Here is an 18,749-nt window from a genome sequence, read left to right as displayed (position 1 = left end):
AGCGGCATATGGCTGAGACGTATTTGTACTCTAATAGTTGAACATCATGCATAACAATAAATTTCACTTTTAAAATTATAAATGTGTGTCTTGTTTATTGACATTTAGAACAAGTTGTTCTAAATCTTGAATTTCAGTCATGTAGGAACTCACAAAGTAAATGCATAGAGACAAAAATTACCTCACCCAAGCAGATGATAACCATTGTCAAAGGTTACAACATCTGGGTCTACCTTGGTTAACTGCTTTCCTGATATTAATACATGTTTAACAAGCACGTGAAAAATATGAAAAAGGAAAATATTCTAGAATTCAGTAAATGCATGCCTGCTGTGAGCTGTTGAAAAATTTAAAAATAAATGTGTTTAAGAACAGCTGAAAAGCAGCATGTAAACAAAAACTACACCTGTCTTCTGTGGTTCGGTCAAATCCAAGGTCATAGAAGTTAGATTCCCATTTTTACTTTTAGTACTGTTCTACAGTATTCTCAGTCTCAAGCTAGATCTGCATTGTTTCCTTGCTTTTATCCTTGGACACAAAGATAACCTGTGAAATACCTAGTAGGTGCTGTACTGAGATTGAGAAAGACAGCTTTGTGATGGAAATTCAGATATACATATCCAATATCCACCTTGAAACATATCCCTTACCATATGAGGTGTAACAGATAAGGAAGTTTAAACAAAAATATTGTATTGACATATACTGTACACTATATAGAAGCCTTTTCTTGTTTATATACTTTTCATTGTTTTACTGCTAATGCCTTCCAGCTGCTCTGCTGCAGCTTCATTTAAACGTACATTCTGTGTTCCAAAAAGGGCTTTGTGACACACGCACCTAGCCAAATAGGGCATGACAATGTCACCACCATTGGAATTGTTGCAACACTACTTTTATTCGGTCTCTATATAAAGAGACACACAGACAGGCTCTAACCAAATACAACACTACATCTACATCACACATCAAGGTAAGGCATGCTTATGATCTTTTACACTACTGATATATTAATAAGGTGTTGGGCTAACAATCGAAAGGCCCTTAACCCTCAATTGCTCAGTTGTATAAAAATGAGATAATGTAAGTCGCTCTGGATATGGGTGTCTGCCAAATGCTGGAAATGTAAATGCTAAATAAAAAAATAACTGATATAACCCTCAAAACTTTTCTGTCTGTTCCAGGTCAAGCATAAATCATACTTCCTGTCTTTGCCATAAAATGTATGTACTACATTTCTATAAACAAAGAACATCTTTACCTTGTTTTGAATATTAACAGATATTACAAATTTTGCAAACATTCAGACAACCACACACAAATAAATTGTGTTAAAAAAAATGTTGCTTTGGCATTTCAAAAGCACAGCTTGAAAAACAACACAAAAAAAAAAATCTGTTTTATAAAATGCATTTCCTCTCCTTCTACATTAATAAATACAAATGTATTGATTATTGAATATATCTTAAGTCCTCTAGAAAGATGGGTGACGCGTTAATGGCGGAGTTTGGTGTCGCAGCATCTTTTCTGCGTAAGTCAGACAAGGAGCGACTAGAAGCCCAGACTCGTCTTTTTGATATGAAACGGGAATGCTTTGTGCCAGATCCCGAAGTCGAGTATGTCAAGGCCTCTGTCACCAGCCGTGATGGAGGCAATGTTACTGTCAAGACTGAGTTTGAAAAGGTAGATCTTTTCGAACTACTGATGAACTAATGAACCATCATTTAGACAGTTCTTTAATGGTCTAAACATCTGTTTTTCTATTTCACAGACAGTGACTGTGAAGGAGTGTGATGTTCACCCTCAGAACCCGCCAAAGTTTGATAAAATTGAGGACATGGCCATGTTCACTTTCCTGCATGAACCTGCTGTGCTGTTTAACCTCAAAGAGCGTTACGCAGCCTGGATGATCTACGTGAGTAAAAAAGATATGAGACTCATAGAACACAATAATAATAAAGATGTCACATGTTGATTTCATTCTTAAATTTATCTCACAGACCTACTCAGGACTTTTCTGTGTAACTGTCAACCCCTACAAGTGGCTGCCAGTGTACAACCAGGAAGTTGTTGATGCCTACAGAGGCAAGAAGAGAACAGAAGCTCCTCCTCACATCTTCTCCATTTCTGATAACGCCTACCAGTACATGTTGTCAGGTAAATGTGATATGTTGTAATACCATTCTGATTAGAGGTATGTATAATTGTGTCAACATGTCTAACCTTTCTTTTTACTTTTTTACATTTTTCACCTACAGACAGAGAGAACCAGTCAGTCCTGATCACGTAAGTACAAAATTTACTCTGATTTTTAAAGACACATACAATGCAGTGTATACTTATAATGAATATGTGACTATCAAATAGTGGAGAATCTGGTGCAGGAAAGACCGTCAACACCAAGAGAGTCATCCAGTACTTTGCTAGCATTGCAGCAGCACCTGGAAAGAAAGATTCATCTTCTGAGAAAAAGGTTATTGACTCATGTTATTAAGAAGATTATTTAGGCACAATTTTCCAATATATAAGCCACTGAATACATATAATACCTTTTTAGGTCACCCTGGAGGATCAAATTATCCAGTGTAACCCTGCCTTAGAGGCCTTTGGTAATGCCAAGACCATCCGAAATGACAACTCATCTCGTTTTGTGAGTTTATTTCATATATATTTATATTAATCTTGTAAGAACAAAGGAAATGTGTAAAACTTACCTGGTCTTATTTACCCATAGGGTAAATTCATTCGTATCCACTTTGGTGTCAGTGGAAAATTGTCCTCTGCTGACATTGAGACTTGTAAGTACAAATCTAATTCATACAAATTTTCAAGTGTAAAAAGAACTGCTTATAATGAACAAATTGCAATGTAAACTTTTTATCTAGATCTTCTGGAAAAGTCTCGTGTGACTTTTCAGCTCAAGGCTGAGAGAGATTACCACATCTTCTACCAGATCCTGTCTCAAAAGAAACCAGAATTGCTGGGTTAGTGCAGAATTTTGTAGTTGGTCTGATTTGATGAAATATACATTTCATACATGAAGACAAATATGTGAATGTGCATTTCATTTATCTTACAGAAATGTTGCTCATCACCAACAACCCCTATGACTATGCCTTTATCTCCCAAGGAGAGACACAAGTGGCCTCTATTGATGATGCTGATGAGCTTATGGCTACTGATGTATGTGTAAATGTGTAAAAAAAAAAAAAAAAAAAAAAATATATATATATATATATATATATATATTCTTTCCATGATATATAGTATAACACATTGTATTTGGTCAACAGGAAGCTTTTGATGTGCTAGGCTTTACCAAAGAAGAAAAGAATAGTATATATAAACTGATTGGTGCCATCATGCACTTTGGTAACATGAAATTCAAGCTAAAGCAGAGAGAGGAGCAGGCTGAGGCTGACGGCACTGAGGGTCAGTGTTATCCTTTAGAAATGTTTATATGGTGTGGGTGTAGCACTGCACATTAAACAATTTGCAATACATCAATTCACAGTTTCTTCATTATCTAAACAGATGCTGACAAAGTCTCATATCTGATGGGTCTAAACTCTGCCGATGTGATTAAGGGTTTGTGTCACCCAAGAGTCAAAGTTGGAAATGAGTGGGTCACCAAGGGACAGAATGTCCAGCAGGTAATAAAATTTATTTTTTTCTGTTGTATTATTCGCCTCTTCTAAAAATGAAGTCTTTAATAATTTACTACTTCTGTTTTTTTTTTTAGGTGTACTATTCAATTGGTGCTCTTGCAAAATCAGTGTATGAGAAGATGTTCCTTTGGATGGTTGTGAGAATTAACCAATCTCTGTACACCAAGCAGCCTCGCCAGTACTTCATTGGTGTGCTGGATATCGCTGGCTTTGAGATCTTTGATGTATGTGTTAAAACAATACTGCTTTTAGTTTTTCATCCATGTTGCTGGGATTTTTATCTCTACTTTTTTTGGTTTCATCCTTGTTAATGACACTGTATTTCTACTGCAGTTCAACACCTTTGAGCAGCTGTGCATCAACTTTACTAATGAGAAGTTGCAGCAGTTTTTCAATCACCACATGTTTGTGCTGGAGCAAGAAGAATACAAGAAAGAGGGTATTGAGTGGGAGTTCATTGACTTCGGCATGGACTTACAAGCTTGTATTGAGCTTATTGAAAAGGTGAGCATACAATACTAAGCATAGACTGAAAAAAATCACTTTACTTTCTAAAAAAATTCACTGACCACATTCTCTCTGAATTTCAGCCCATGGGTATCATGTCCATCCTTGAAGAGGAGTGCATGTTCCCCAAAGCCAGTGATGTCACATTCAAAACTAAGCTTTATGACAATCACTTGGGAAAATCTGCTAACTTCCAGAAGCCCAGGATTGTGAAAGGTAAACCAGAGGCTCACTTTGCCCTGGTTCACTATGCTGGCACTGTGGACTACAACATTAACAACTGGCTGGTGAAGAACAAGGATCCACTTAATGAAACTGTTGTGGGGCTATTCCAGAAGTCCACTCTAAAGCTGTTAGGCATTCTCTTTGCTGGTTATGCTGGAACTGACGCTGGTAAGGATATTTCAGAAATTGGAGAATAATGGCTCAAAACCTTAGACTAATGGAAAGCAATTCTGCATTGACTAGGTATAATCTTTAATGAGAAAACTTGTCCGTTAAAGTGCAATAAATCTGACTGAAGGGTGAGTTGGAAATTAGTAATGAAACGCTTGCATTAAATTTTCTAAGTTGGCCCAAGAAGCTGGGAGGGTGAAGCTCAAATTATAGGTGGATGAACAAAAATACATAAAGATATATTCTGGGGGAAAAAAAAGCAATTTACATATGTACCATGTTATGGGTGCAGAGAACAGATTAAATGCAGTAAGCATATAAAAGGTAAATATCTTTCACCTTCTTGGAACATTGCTATGGCTGCCTATGTTAAATACAGTTGAGCATAGCATTGTTTTCATTTGTTCTTAAATTGAAAACTGTCTCCAAACATGTATTCTCATTCAAGACCATGTCTGGCTCAAAAAATGCAAAGGTAAGACTCAAGTATGATTTCAGTTGTTGATGACAGTATAATTGTTTTATTTTAAACAGCTGAATCAAAGAGTGGCAAAGGTACAAAAAAGAAAGGTTCTTCATTTCAGACTGTGTCCGCACTCCATCGTGTAAGTTATTAATCGTTTATGACATTACAGTTCAGGAAAATGTATACAGGAATTCAAAATATGGTAAATGGACAGAATGGATCATAATGGACCAATTGACCATCGCATCCAAGCACAATATGTGCTTGTTGAACATCCTGTTTTTAAAAACATTGGCAAAAATATGGAATTGTTATTCCCCCTTTGGTGCTGTTACAGCTACACTCTTCTGCAAAAAAAAACCCCAGTAGATTTTGAAATACATGGGAATTTGTTCCCCTTCAGCCACAAGAGCATTGGTGAGGCAGAACACTAATGCGAGGCAATTTATTAAATACAAAATTGTATAATGGGTTTGAGAACAGATTGGGTCTCAAACAAAGGGAATTTTTAATGTTACAGTGTACAAAGACATAGATTAACTGTATGCTTTGTACTTTGGGGAAACATTTTGAGGAAGACACACACAGAGACATATAAATGACAGCATAAATGTACCATATGGTATAACACTTGATTTAATCCTATCTACAGGAAAACCTGCACAAGTTAATGACAAATTTGAAATCCACACACCCACACTTTGTCCGCTGCATCATCCCCAATGAGACCAAGACTCCTGGGGCCATGGAGAATCCTCTTGTGATGCACCAGCTACGCTGTAACGGTGTGCTGGAAGGCATCAGGATCTGCAGAAAGGGGTTCCCTAACAGGATCCTGTATGGTGACTTCAAACAACGGTGAGTTCTGATAGTAAGATTGAATATAACTCAGGTAAATGTTCTGGAACTGGAATGCAATTAAGGTTCTGATTATTTTCAAATTTGTATTTAGTTACCGTATCCTGAATCCTGCTGCTATTCCTGAGGGGCAGTTTATTGACAACAAGAAAGGTGCAGAAAAACTACTTGGCTCTCTGGACATTGACCACAACCAGTATAAACTAGGACACACAAAGGTAAAAGGCTTAGACAAATTTAATGTCAAATTAGCAATTTCTTCATTGTCATTTTCTCTCTAACACATTATCTTCAATGTAATCTCTGTTTAGGTGTTCTTCAAGGCTGGACTTCTGGGAGAGCTTGAGGAGATGCGAGATGAACGCCTTGCACTCATCATTACTGGGATTCAGTCGAGGGCTCGTGGTCTTATATCAAGGGATGAATTTCAGAAGATTGTTGAGAGGAGGTAGGTTATACCTCAAGTCAAAATTATATTTAAACAAATTTCTTGAAGAACAGAAAAATAAATAGAAATGTCATCATTTCAGGGATGCCTTGTTGGTAATCCAGTGGAATGTCCGAGCTTTCATGGGTGTGAAGAACTGGCCATGGATGAAGCTGTACTTTAAGATCAAACCTTTGCTGAAGTCAGCTGAGGCTGAGAAAGAAATGGCCAATATGAAAGAAGAATTCACAAAGTTGAAAGAGGCCTATGCTAAATCTGAAGCTCGCAGGAAAGAACTGGAAGAGAAAATGGTCTCTCTTCTCCAAGAGAAAAATGACCTACACCTCCAATTCCAATCTGTAAGTGCTGTAGAATTAATCAAAATGAGCACTTAATTTTTTTCTATTTTTATGTACATTTCATAATGTTATGCTTATTTGTTGACAAGAATTTTCCAAGCTATTAAAACATGATGTGCATTTTTTAGGAACAAGATAACCTTGCTGATGCTGAAGAGCGATGTGAAGGTCTAATTAAGAACAAGATCCAACTTGAAGCTAAATCCAAAGAGTTGACTGAGAGACTGGAAGATGAAGAGGAAATGAATGCCGAGTTGATTGCAAAGAAAAGAAAACTTGAGGATGAATGCTCTGAGCTGAAGAAAGACATTGATGATCTGGAGCTTACCTTGGCCAAAGTGGAGAAAGAAAAGCATGCTACTGAAAATAAAGTAGGTTCTACCATCATTTTAATTGCACTGTCATTTACTTTAGTGCAATTCACCTTTGGTAGAAGCAAGCATTTTTTCAGTGTACTGAAGCAATGCTATACATTTTAGGTTAAAAACCTGACTGAGGAAATGGCGGCTCTGGATGAAATCATCGCCAAGCTGACCAAGGAGAAAAAAGCTCTCCAGGAAGTTCATCAGCAAACACTGGATGATCTGCAGAGTGAGGAGGACAAAGTCAACACTCTGACCAAAGCCAAAGCTAAACTGGAGCAGCAAGTTGATGATGTGGGTAACAGATAATACTGTATAAAAATATTTTAACAGAGGACTAAAGAGGATAATAAATTTGCTCTTTTTTACCCCACTGACATCCTCTAGCTTGAGGGATCTCTCGAACAAGAAAAGAAAATTCGAATGGACCTTGAGCGAGCCAAGAGAAAACTTGAGGGTGACTTGAAGTTGACTCAAGAGAGTGTGATGGATTTGGAAAATGACAAGCAGCAAATTGAGGAAAGGCTTAAAAAGTAAGAATTCAAATATATTTCGTGAAATTCAAAGCATTTATAATGGCACAGAAAATAAAATATCCTATTTATTCTGCAGAAAAGACTTTGAGGTCAGCCAACTTAACAGTAAAATCGAGGATGAACAAGCAATGGGAGCCCAACTCCAGAAGAAACTGAAGGAGTTGCAGGTAATGGAAGAAAACTAAACAAAACAAAATGTCTGCATTGTTGAATTGTAAAATTTCTAAAAGCAAATGTTCTGGAAATAGGCTCGTATTGAAGAGCTTGAAGAAGAGTTGGAGGCTGAGAGGGCTGCTCGTGCCAAGGTTGAGAAGCAAAGGGCAGATCTGTCTCGAGAACTTGAGGAGATCAGCGAGAGGCTGGAGGAGGCTGGTGGTGCCACTGCTGTTCAGATTGAAATGAGCAAGAAGAGAGAGGCTGAGTTCCAGAAACTGCGCAGAGACCTTGAAGAGGCCACCCTGCATCATGAAGCCACTGCTGCAACTTTAAGAAAGAAACATGCTGACAGTGTTGCAGATCTGGGAGAGCAAATTGATAACCTTCAGAGAGTGAAGCAGAAGCTTGAGAAGGAGAAGAGTGAACTGAGACTGGAGCTGGATGATGTGGTCTCCAACATGGAGCACATTGTTAAAGCCAAGGTAACAATGAATAATTATGTACAGTGTATACAGAAATTTATATTTATCTTTAAAGTAAACACATCAAAATGCATCAAATTTTCCAGGCAAACTTGGAGAAAATGTGTAGAACCCTGGAAGACCAAATGAGTGAATTCCGAACCAAAGCTGAGGAAGGCCAGCGCACAATCAATGATTTTTCGATGCAGAAGGCAAAGCTTCAAACTGAAAATGGTAAGCCTGTCAGCAACCAAACATTAAACCATATTCATATAGTGCAATTCATCTTAGATTTGTCTCATCATTTCAGGTGAGCTTTCCAGACAATTGGAAGAAAAGGATTCACTGGTCTCTCAGCTGACAAGAGGGAAACAGTCCAACACCCAGCAGATTGAGGATCTCAAGAGACAGCTGGAAGAGGAAGTCAAGGTATCTTTCAATGCTCATTAATTGGCATATAAAACCTACAGAAAAACTAATCTAAAGTATAACCATTCTATCAACTGATTTCCAGGCAAAGAATGCCCTGGCTCATGCAGTGCAGTCGGCTCGTCATGATTCTGACCTGCTCAGAGAGCAGTATGAAGAGGAGCAGGAGGCTAAGGCTGAGCTACAGCGCAGTCTCTCCAAAGCAAACTCTGAGGTAGCTCAGTGGAGAACCAAGTATGAAACTGATGCCATCCAGAGAACAGAAGAGCTGGAGGATGCAAAGTAAGTGCCTTGTACATAAAACCTTACTTTTATATAACCTGTCTATATAATCAAAATTCAGTTTAATTGGACATTTTAGAAATAATTAATTATACAATCGGTTTTGTAACAAGCTGCGATAATTAACATCTATTTATTTAACATATTTACTTAAATCAGGAAGAAACTTGCTCAGCGTTTACAGGATGCTGAGGAAGCTGTGGAAGCTGTAAATGCCAAATGTTCCTCTTTGGATAAGACTAAACACAGACTGCAGAATGAGATTGAAGATCTCATGGTTGATGTAGAAAGATCCAATGCTGCTGCTGCTGCTCTGGACAAGAAGCAAAGAAACTTTGACAAGGTCGGTACAAAAATAAATGCATATACTGATTTTTTTGGAATTTGGATAAGTCATTTAAACAAGGTTAATCAACAAATATTCAACAAGAATATCTATTTTTTAAAAATCCAATTTAATGGGGTGATCTTAAAATGGTTGTTCACATAAAATCTTCCTAAAGTACTGCCTTTCCAAGTATATCTGTGCACACTTTAATCAGGTCCTGGCTGAATGGAAGCAAAAGTATGAAGAGTCCCAGTCTGAGTTGGAAAGCTCTCAGAAAGAGGCCAGATCTCTAAGCACTGAGCTCTTCAAACTGAAAAATTCCTATGAGGAGTCTTTGGACCATCTGGAGACCATGAAGAGGGAGAACAAGAACTTGCAAGGTTCCTATAATTTGAACATTGTTCAAATTAATTGTTTAAATTTCAGATTGTTTGTTAATGCCTTGTTCTCTATTAAAAAGAGGAAATTTCTGATCTCACTGAACAACTTGGTGAAAGCGGGAAGAGTATTCATGAGCTGGAAAAAGCAAGGAAACAGTTGGAGCAGGAGAAGGCTGAGATTCAGTCCGCTTTAGAAGAAGCTGAAGTAAGAGATTAATGGTTTTTTAAGGAAAGAGATTTATTTCTTTACTAAGAATCCATATAAACAATTATTCAACCTAATCTTTAATAGTTTTGAAATATTTCCCTTTTAAACATTACCTAGTTAATTAGGTGTTCTGGGGTAATATGGATCTTGTTCACGATTTGTTAATGATAGGGATCTCTTGAGCATGAAGAAGGAAAGATCTTGAGGGCTCAACTGGAATTCAACCAGGTAAAGGCTGAAATTGAGCGTAAGCTGTCTGAAAAGGATGAAGAAATGGAGCAAGCCAAGAGAAACCAACAAAGAGTGGTGGACATCCTGCAAAGCTCTCTAGAGTCTGAGACTCGCAGCAGAAACGAAGCCCTCAGAATTAAGAAGAAGATGGAAGGAGACTTAAATGAGATGGAGATCCAGCTCAGCCAGGCTAACAGGCAGGCTGCAGAGGCCCAGAAACAATTCAAGAGTCTCCACGGACATATGAAGGTATGCCCAAAAAATGCTTAGCATAATTTGGATTTAAGTATACTGAGATTTTTAAATTAAATTATTCATTTTGTACTTTTTCAGGATTCTCAACTGCAGCTGGATGATGCTCTTCGTAGTAACGATGATCTCAAAGAGAACATTGCTATCGTGGAGAGACGTAACAATCTACTCCAGGCTGAACTGGATGAACTGAGAGCCCTTGTAGAGCAGACAGAGAGAGGCCGCAAACTGGCTGAACAAGAACTGCTGGATGTCAGTGAGAGGGTTCAGCTACTGCACTCTCAGGTATCTGAATCTGTGGATTATCCTTGTAGAGAAATTTGTATAAGTATGGAAAACCTGATTTACTAACAATACACCAAGATTTGTGAGTTGAAGTCAAAATTATACCATACAAATATTGTCAGTGTATCAAAAAAAAAATCAATTTTTGAACAAAAAAAATTGGTTTTATATGATATTCACACAGCCAACGTCATCAACATTTTAACAGGGCCTGAGAAAATGCTTCAATTCACATGTTTATCTCATTTCACCATCATGCCACTACACTGGAGGCACAGAGAGTGTAGACTTTAGATTCACTCGTGTGATTTTCTAAGAAATTTGCAGCCAGCACCATGAATAAAAGCACAAAACTAAACCCCTGCTTTGCAAGCCATATAGCTATGGAAATTATCCGTCACACCTTTTCTGTATGCACATACATTTGAGCTTGTTGTTTGTGATCAGGGCCTCAATGTAAAGGCTGTTTGTAATGTTTGAATTTTAGAACACCAGCTTGCTAAATCAGAAAAAGAAGCTGGAGGGTGACCTTTCCCAACTTCAGACTGAGGTGGAGGAGGCTGTCCAAGAGTGCAGGAATGCTGAGGAAAAAGCCAAAAAAGCCATCACTGATGCTGCCATGATGGCAGAAGAGCTGAAGAAGGAGCAGGACACCAGTGCTCACCTGGAGCGTATGAAGAAGAACATGGAGCAGACTATTAAAGACCTCCAGCACCGTCTGGATGAAGCTGAGCAAATCGCCATGAAAGGTGGCAAGAAGCAGGTCCAGAAGCTAGAGGCTAGGGTAAATAATAAATAAATACACAAATAACATATCCACTATTAACCATACATGTACTCTACTGATAATTATTTTTCTCTTTAAAACATTTTTAGGTCAGAGAGCTTGAAGCTGAAGTGGAAATGGAACAGAGAAAAGCCAGTGATTCTATTAAGGGTGTCCGTAAATACGAGCGCCGCATTAAGGAGCTAACTTATCAGGTTATATTTCTTTCAAATGTCACAAATCACAATCCAACAAGTAAGAACATAAGTTTAAACATTTATTACATTTATTACATTCTCCCCATGTTTCTGTAGACTGAAGAGGATCGTAAAAATCTGGCCCGTCTTCAGGACCTAGTAGATAAACTCCAGCTAAAGGTTAAATCCTACAAGAGATCTTCAGAGGAGGCAGTAAGTGAATTAAATAATAACTTTTAAAATTTTTACTGGTTTTCATGTTTATATTTTCCATTAACCATGTTGTTATTTTTTAGGAGGAACAGGCTAATTCCAATTTGGGCAAATTACGCAAGCTGCAGCATGAACTGGATGAGGCAGAGGAAAGAGCTGATATTTCAGAGTCTCAGGTTAACAAGATGAGGGCTAAAAGCCGTGATACAGGCTCTAAGGCAAGTATATACAAGCTCAAAGGCAACAATTTGAATGGAATATATAAATGAAATATATATCAGTTTTCCTTGTATTAATTACATTGTAATCTAAATCTTTTTTTCCCTTGCTGCAGAAAGGACATGATGAAGAGTGAAACTTTTTACAGATGTCTTTGGAAAGTCATTGATCATACCCAGATCTCTTAAATGTAGAAAAAAAAATAAAATAGTTACAATATAAAATGCATATACTGTGCCGTTGCTTAACACATTACATTTACTATAGACACACATACCTAGAGAAAAGGCTATGTATACATGTCATTTGTGCCTTTGCTAAACCAGTATCAAAATGTATAATCAGATGAATCATGTTTCGCCTAGAGGTGCTTAAAAAAGGTGAACAGCAAATGCTGATGGAACCAAAAGTGGAAACTATTTGTGGTTAATTATAAAAAATCTATCAGTATATTGTTGAGACACTGGCATGTACGGGATGGAGTTACAGGAATCTTCCTAAGCCCTGATACGGGTTCTCAGCAAATAAATAATAAATATAAAGGTACACCACAACCAATTATTAACTTATCCGTCAGAAGACAGACGGACATAGATAATGCAAAGAGAAGGAAAACTAGGGAAAGAAAAGAGAAACATAAAGTACATAAACAAAGGAAAATTGATGTAAATATACAAAAGGTTGAAGAGTTGGTTGAAGAGTTGAAAGATTTGAATACGAGTGTTTAGAAGAAGACAACAAGGGATCAGACACTGTACCTAGAAAGCTGGAAGAAGATTCCAAAATAAAAGATTATAATGCATTATGTTTTATGTTTAATTTTCAGACGTTCAAGAGAACTATGAATTGCTTTTCTTTTTCTTTTTTTATTCTCCTGTAATAGAATCGATAAGAATAATATTGCTTATTTTGACTGTAAACGTAGATGAAAAGCTGTTTCTAGTAGTGAAAGCTTATGAGGCCTACAGTGTATTCGCTGGGAGAAATCTGCATGCGAAGGGTTTTAACGCTTGCCGTTGAATTCCACGGCGAGAGAAAGCTTCAGTCATATATAATCACAGCCTGACAATTGCAGGAAGTTAACTGCAACCATATAACCATATATAGAAGTGTTTACCTTGAAAATAGAGAAAAAAAAAGACATTAGTAGCAAACAGAGTCGCCAACGATATATGTTTGGGAGATGAGAAATGGTTGGGGGATGAGATGTTGGCCATCGAGAAGGCTCAAAGTGGATCAAACCCGACAGCCAAATCCAACCGGCAACAGTAATGATACAGAATGTATAAAAGCCCGCCTTGAATCGCATTGTGTGTGCATTCTAGTGTAGACAGCCTCAGTGCATGTTATACTCTGTGTGCATCATAGAACAAACGCAAGTTTACACTTGGAGAATGTTTCTTGGTTTGTTATAATCTTTGCATCTTAATAACTTTTACTTATTCTAATACCTCCCATTGTGAGGATCCTGAAAAGGCAAAAATTCTAAGTCTGTCTCCTTCATTTAAAGATTCAAACAATGGATTAGGTAGAAGAACTTAAAGAGGATCCTTTGTTAGAAGACCGAGTGGACTTCGAAGGACACCTGCGTTCAAGGTAAGAACAACTTTGATAACTGATCTTATGTTATCAACACTAACCCATGCAAACTTGGACACATCCTTTAGTGGGATAGCGGAAGGGTTTCCTATGCAATCCGAAAACATGTGTCACGTACATCAGCATAATTACATCAATATTATTCAAAAGGAACAGGCTCTGTAATGCTTAAGTAGCACAATGTCATGATTCCCCATTACAGTATGTAACTTTAATATGTACTGTGTGCTTACTACATGGTCTAATGCTGAAAAGTAATCAGAACTGATCGGCCAACATGTAATCAGATGGGCTATATTCAAATTCAAATGAGGAATTCTGAAACATCTGAAAACTATAATATTCACTATGAACTTGATTAGATACACATACACATTTGCTCATTCATTCAAATATCCAATAAGCCATGTTGTGACAGTGTGATGCATAAATTTAGACAGATGCTGGTCAAGAGCTACATTTAACATTTAATGGGGAAAATGTGGTTACAGTGACCAAGAGCTGACCTGAAGGTTCCAGTATGTCAAATAACCACTGTTTACATCTGTTACCCCTTTTTTAAGTGCTGGTTCAGAGCTAGCACTGGTGCTGGTTCAAATTTGGTTCCACTGGCGATCCTTCTAAGAAATGGTTTGCCTTTCACGTACTTCAGCCGAGTCTGACGTCACTATACGTGTCACGTTTCCCAGCAACGTAAGCGCAGCAGCAGCAAACACAAACACAACAACAATGGCGGATGTTGCTTTATTGTTAATACTCATGACATTTGTAAGGTTGTAATCAAGAAAGTACATAACATTATTTTATCATTAACACAGATAAAAGTTTGCCTCAGCATGTAGCTACCTACTATGATGTGTGCTGATAATTGATCATATTGCGGTAAAGTAAAAGTGTATTAAACATTAGTATACTTAAGGTACATTATCAAATAAATCGCTAACAGTAGCCCTGCCCACGGCCCCTGCGCAAGCGGTTCTGAAGTCTAGACCAGCAACGTTTTGGTGCTACTTAAGAACCATTTTTCCTGGTTCGGAGCCGATGCTTTGGCGGTCGAAAAAAAGAGAACTGGTTCTAAATTAAGCTCTGGCTCTGAACCAGCACTCAAACTGCCTCGGTGGAAAAGGGGCATGTGGTGAGCAGAAAAGCATGAAGTAGCAATCCAGATATCCCACTTACCAGCAATATATGTTGAAACACCCAAACAACAACCTTAAAAACACACAAAATGTATGTAGACTGTATTAGCAAACTCCCATAAGCCTTTCACAAAACTTTGCCACTCTAAAGAGCTAGCCAACTATTTCACATCCTAAGCAGAACCCACATTGTACCTCCTGAGTCATAGGTTCAATAGGCAATGTCCCTTTTTCTTTCTCTGCCACAGACTTTTCCTGTAAGAGTGAAGTGTGTGATTCCTCTATAATTGTTCCAGGTTTTGTTAGGCAACACTTCTGCCCCCAACTTTTTTAAAAAATGGTACTGCCACCACAGTTTGCCAGTGCAAAGGAACTGCCTCAGAGCTCCAAGCAACTTTGAAGAACTGAAGAGGCATGTTGATGACACCCCAAAAACCATGTCCAGTGCTAATCAGAACCCACCTTGTCCTTGTATTCCAATTTCCAATCAAGGCTTTTAACAAGTTTAAGAGGGACGTTTTTCCTCTGCTGGGTTTTAACACTTCCTGCACTATGAAAGCTGGGCTTGACATTAAACATAAAAAAAATTAATTCAGAAGGCCTACTTCTTTACCATGACTTCTTCCCTCTCCACTGGTGTCCACCAACATGTTCTGCCTTTCCAGACACAACTTCTTACAGTTAGCTTCTTACAGTTAGCTCACCTGGGTTTTCCATGTAAATCTGGTGTATCCAAGCTTAATAATGAGCAGCCCTATTTAGCTGTCTAACCAAGTCACAAAATGGTTAATTTTTATTTTTGTATCTTTGATTGACTTGTGAGTGAGCAAATGGGTGAACTCTATGAGGCAGTGAACTGACCAATCAGCTGCTAGCTAGGCTCCATTACAGTTACGCCTCTAGTTTCCTGTCGCTGCACGTTTTTTTTTGGCGCCAGCACTCAAGCATAGGAGGCTGTATTATCCACTTGGTAAGACGAAATAAAAACAACATGGAGTGAATTAAACCAGTTGTGTAATCATTATTGCTTATACTGACTATACTGTGTTGTAATATAGAGTGTAAAAGAGAGCTGTGCCTGAATCCACTGTTTGTCATGCAGCTAAAGGCAGTGAATTCCGCTAAAATGGTCAGGTTTTGGTAAAGAGTTGGAAACATTGTGCAGAGATCTTTTCCACAGAGTGATACAGATCTACAGGTTCCAGACATTTCCCCAGAGATTCATAGGTTCCCCGTCCAGGTGGCTGGGTGGCAAGCCAACCGTGTTTGTGACTCTGACGGATTGCCAGGATCATCTTCTTCATCTTCGTGGTGGTAGGATGAACACTAACACAAACTAAAAAAAAAAGGGCCACAACTGTGAAAACTGAACTCTTGTCAACAAAAGCAAGTGGAACCAAGGATAAACTGTGCTCAAAGAAACTGAAAAAAAAAAGGTTTTGTTTACGTGTTATGTGTAGTTTGTTATTTTTCATAAATGTGTTTTTATATGTATGTACCAGCCCTGTGTATTTAACACAGGTTATGCAAACTGTCATTTTGGTGTGGTATTTCTTTTATTGGCATACAATTCTCAGGCTCTTAACAATTTAGAGTTTTCTTCAGGTCCAAATTAGTATTGATGTTAACCTCTAAGTCTACATTAGACTACTAAACCAATTTACATTATTACTACTATGCCGTAATAAGGGTTACATAATTGGCGAGCCAGCCAGGAGCCAGAGACATTGAATATCAACATTGAAGGAATATGCAAAATGGATTTCATACAGAAGTCAGGTGTTAAAATTCCGAATGCAGTGATCGTTAGTGAGGTAACTCAGGTAGCAGATCAGGATGAGCAAGTTGTTCACTTTCTTAAGAAGTATGGTTCCATCGAAAAAGCCCTTCTCGTTGATGATTCTAAATCCGAATTTTACCAAAACCTGATCATTGAGTTTTTGAGCAGTCTAGCTTTAGTGAACTTAGGCCGTGTTCACACTGCAGGTAAAAGTGGCCCAAATCTGATTTTTTTGGGGTCAAGTGACCAGGTCAGACTTCTTCAGGAGTAGTGTGAACACTCAAATCTGGCCCAGATCTGATTTTTTCAAATCAGATCTGGGCCACTTCCATATGTGGTCCTGAATCAGACCCAAATCTGTTTTTTTCCAATGTGGCCGCAGTGTGAACAGCCAAGGCAGATTTGATGCGACTTTTACGTCAATCTACATCGACATTCGTCACAATTATGCGCCGGCGAAGACTTTTTTTTTGAGCCGGCGAAAACATGACAGAAACGTGACTGGTAACGTGTGTGTGTTAAGACTGTTATATAAAGTGGTTACGTGAACCAGCTCATAATTTTTGCATCGAATACATCACATTATAGCATTACATGATATGTTTGCTTGCACCAGATGATACAATACTTCCTCCATAACCTCACCAACTTTTTACCGCAACAGCGTGCTGCGTGTGCCGTCATTGTTATTGTTCGTTTGCGCATACGGGTCAGTTCGAAACAGCAAACTGTTCACACTGTTATCTGATATAGGACACATTTTAAAAGGTAATATGAACAGCCAAACAAAAAAATCAGATCTGAGCAAAATATCCGAATTGAGCATTAAGACATGCAGTGTGAACGTGGCCTTAGAGCCACTTTTGCTGTACACATACACAGTGCAAGATGATCCATGTTCTAAATATGTTGTAAAAGCATTAAGCAGTGTGTACACTATGCAGATTGGCAGTAATGTTACAAAAACATATCTAGCTGAGTTAAAGGACTTAGCCAAGCTAAGTGGCAAAGACTATGGTGAGGTGTTTGAAAGAGATGATGTCTCAGATTGGTGAAGATATTAAAGCTATGAAACCCATTGGTATAGTAGTGTTCCCTTCACATGTTGAGACCCCAGTTGTGAAACTTCAATATCCAACAACCCCTCGTCTCACTCTTGGATTCCACACGGGAAGAAAATTGTCGTATCACTGATTCAGTCCTGTTAACTAATGGAGGGAAGGCTCTGTCCCTTTCAGTGAGTGACATAAACCCAGCAGAAATACAGAAGGTGGTGGTTGAGCATATTGTAAGGAGGGAAGATGTTAGCCCACACTTGCAAAACTTGCAATGATCCCAGCATGTCCCATCTTCAGATCTCAAGAAGAATTCTTGAATGTCTACTTTCGCCTGCAGCCGATGTAGTCAAAGGGCTACGGCCTGGATCACCCCCCACTGCTTACCTGCAGCTCTTGGACTCAGCCTTTGGTACTGTTGAGGATGGGGAAGAATTTTTTGCCCAATTTATGAACACCCTACAAGATCTGGGTGAGAAACCCACCACTTATCTTCATCGATTGCAATTAGCATTGAACCTAGCTGTGAGAAGGTAGATAAACACCTACTCAAACAGTTCTGTGGGGGATGCTGGGACAATTCCTTGATTTTGGGCCTGCAACTTGAGCAGAAGAAAAGCAACCCCCTTCTTTGCCGACCTCTTGCTGTTACTAAGAACAGAAGAAGACAGACACAGTTAGCAAAAGCTAGCTGCAGGATAAGACACATTGGCACCACCCGGCAACATGGCCAGCTTCAGCTCCAAAATGTGCGTGGGCCTGTGGAGACTCAAAAGAGAAGTCAGAGGTCAGTCTCAGTGTTATTGAGGATCTTGGGAGGCAAGTAGCCAGTTTACAAAGCCAATTAACCTCTTTCATGGCACAGAAAAAGACAAAGGGAGCTGATAACAGGGGTGCAGCAAGGAAACATCCAAGCAAAGTACAAAAACTAGTCAGTGCTAACACAGACATGTTAAAACAGACCACGAAAAATCAGACTAACAGACCCAGGCCTTGGTACTGTTTTAACTGTGGGAAGGATGGGCACATTGCCCTAGTTTGCACAGACAAGGCAAACCCTGCTTTAGTAGCTGAAAAGAGAAAGCAGTTAGAGGAGAAACAGCATAGGTGGGAAACACAAAACAGTCTCATCTTACCTTTAAACGACTAGCAGTTACTGTTGTGGGACAACAGGGGCTGAAGAGAGTCAA

General features: G+C 38.5%; 1 protein-coding gene across 1 annotated transcript; it reads left to right on the top strand.

Moving 5' to 3' along the window:
- Positions 1-864: 864 nt before the first annotated feature.
- LOC125138433 (myosin-7-like) lies at positions 865-12,787 on the top strand. Its single transcript, XM_047810893.1, has 39 exons — positions 865-973; positions 1,185-1,223; positions 1,471-1,683; positions 1,772-1,915; positions 2,001-2,157; positions 2,259-2,286; positions 2,368-2,473; positions 2,558-2,650; positions 2,735-2,798; positions 2,886-2,984; positions 3,080-3,183; positions 3,294-3,432; positions 3,535-3,653; positions 3,743-3,892; positions 4,002-4,172; positions 4,259-4,568; positions 5,106-5,176; positions 5,690-5,895; positions 5,990-6,113; positions 6,207-6,343; positions 6,426-6,681; positions 6,810-7,052; positions 7,161-7,337; positions 7,431-7,576; positions 7,656-7,746; positions 7,828-8,217; positions 8,304-8,430; positions 8,507-8,625; positions 8,711-8,907; positions 9,067-9,250; positions 9,450-9,615; positions 9,696-9,820; positions 9,995-10,303; positions 10,388-10,591; positions 11,079-11,375; positions 11,468-11,572; positions 11,672-11,767; positions 11,851-11,985; positions 12,102-12,787. The coding sequence occupies exons 3-39, from the start codon at positions 1,483-1,485 to the stop codon at positions 12,120-12,122; spliced, it is 5,811 nt and encodes a 1,936-aa protein (XP_047666849.1). The 5' UTR covers positions 865-973; positions 1,185-1,223; positions 1,471-1,482; the 3' UTR covers positions 12,123-12,787.
- Positions 12,788-18,749: the final 5,962 nt, after the last annotated feature.

The sequence above is a fragment of the Tachysurus fulvidraco genome, chromosome 3 (genome assembly GCF_022655615.1).
Source record: "Tachysurus fulvidraco isolate hzauxx_2018 chromosome 3, HZAU_PFXX_2.0, whole genome shotgun sequence".
Taxonomy (NCBI): Eukaryota; Metazoa; Chordata; class Actinopteri; order Siluriformes; family Bagridae; genus Tachysurus; species Tachysurus fulvidraco.
The sequence above is the reverse complement of the archived record's forward strand: the minus strand, read 5'-3'. Positions and strand labels throughout refer to the sequence as shown.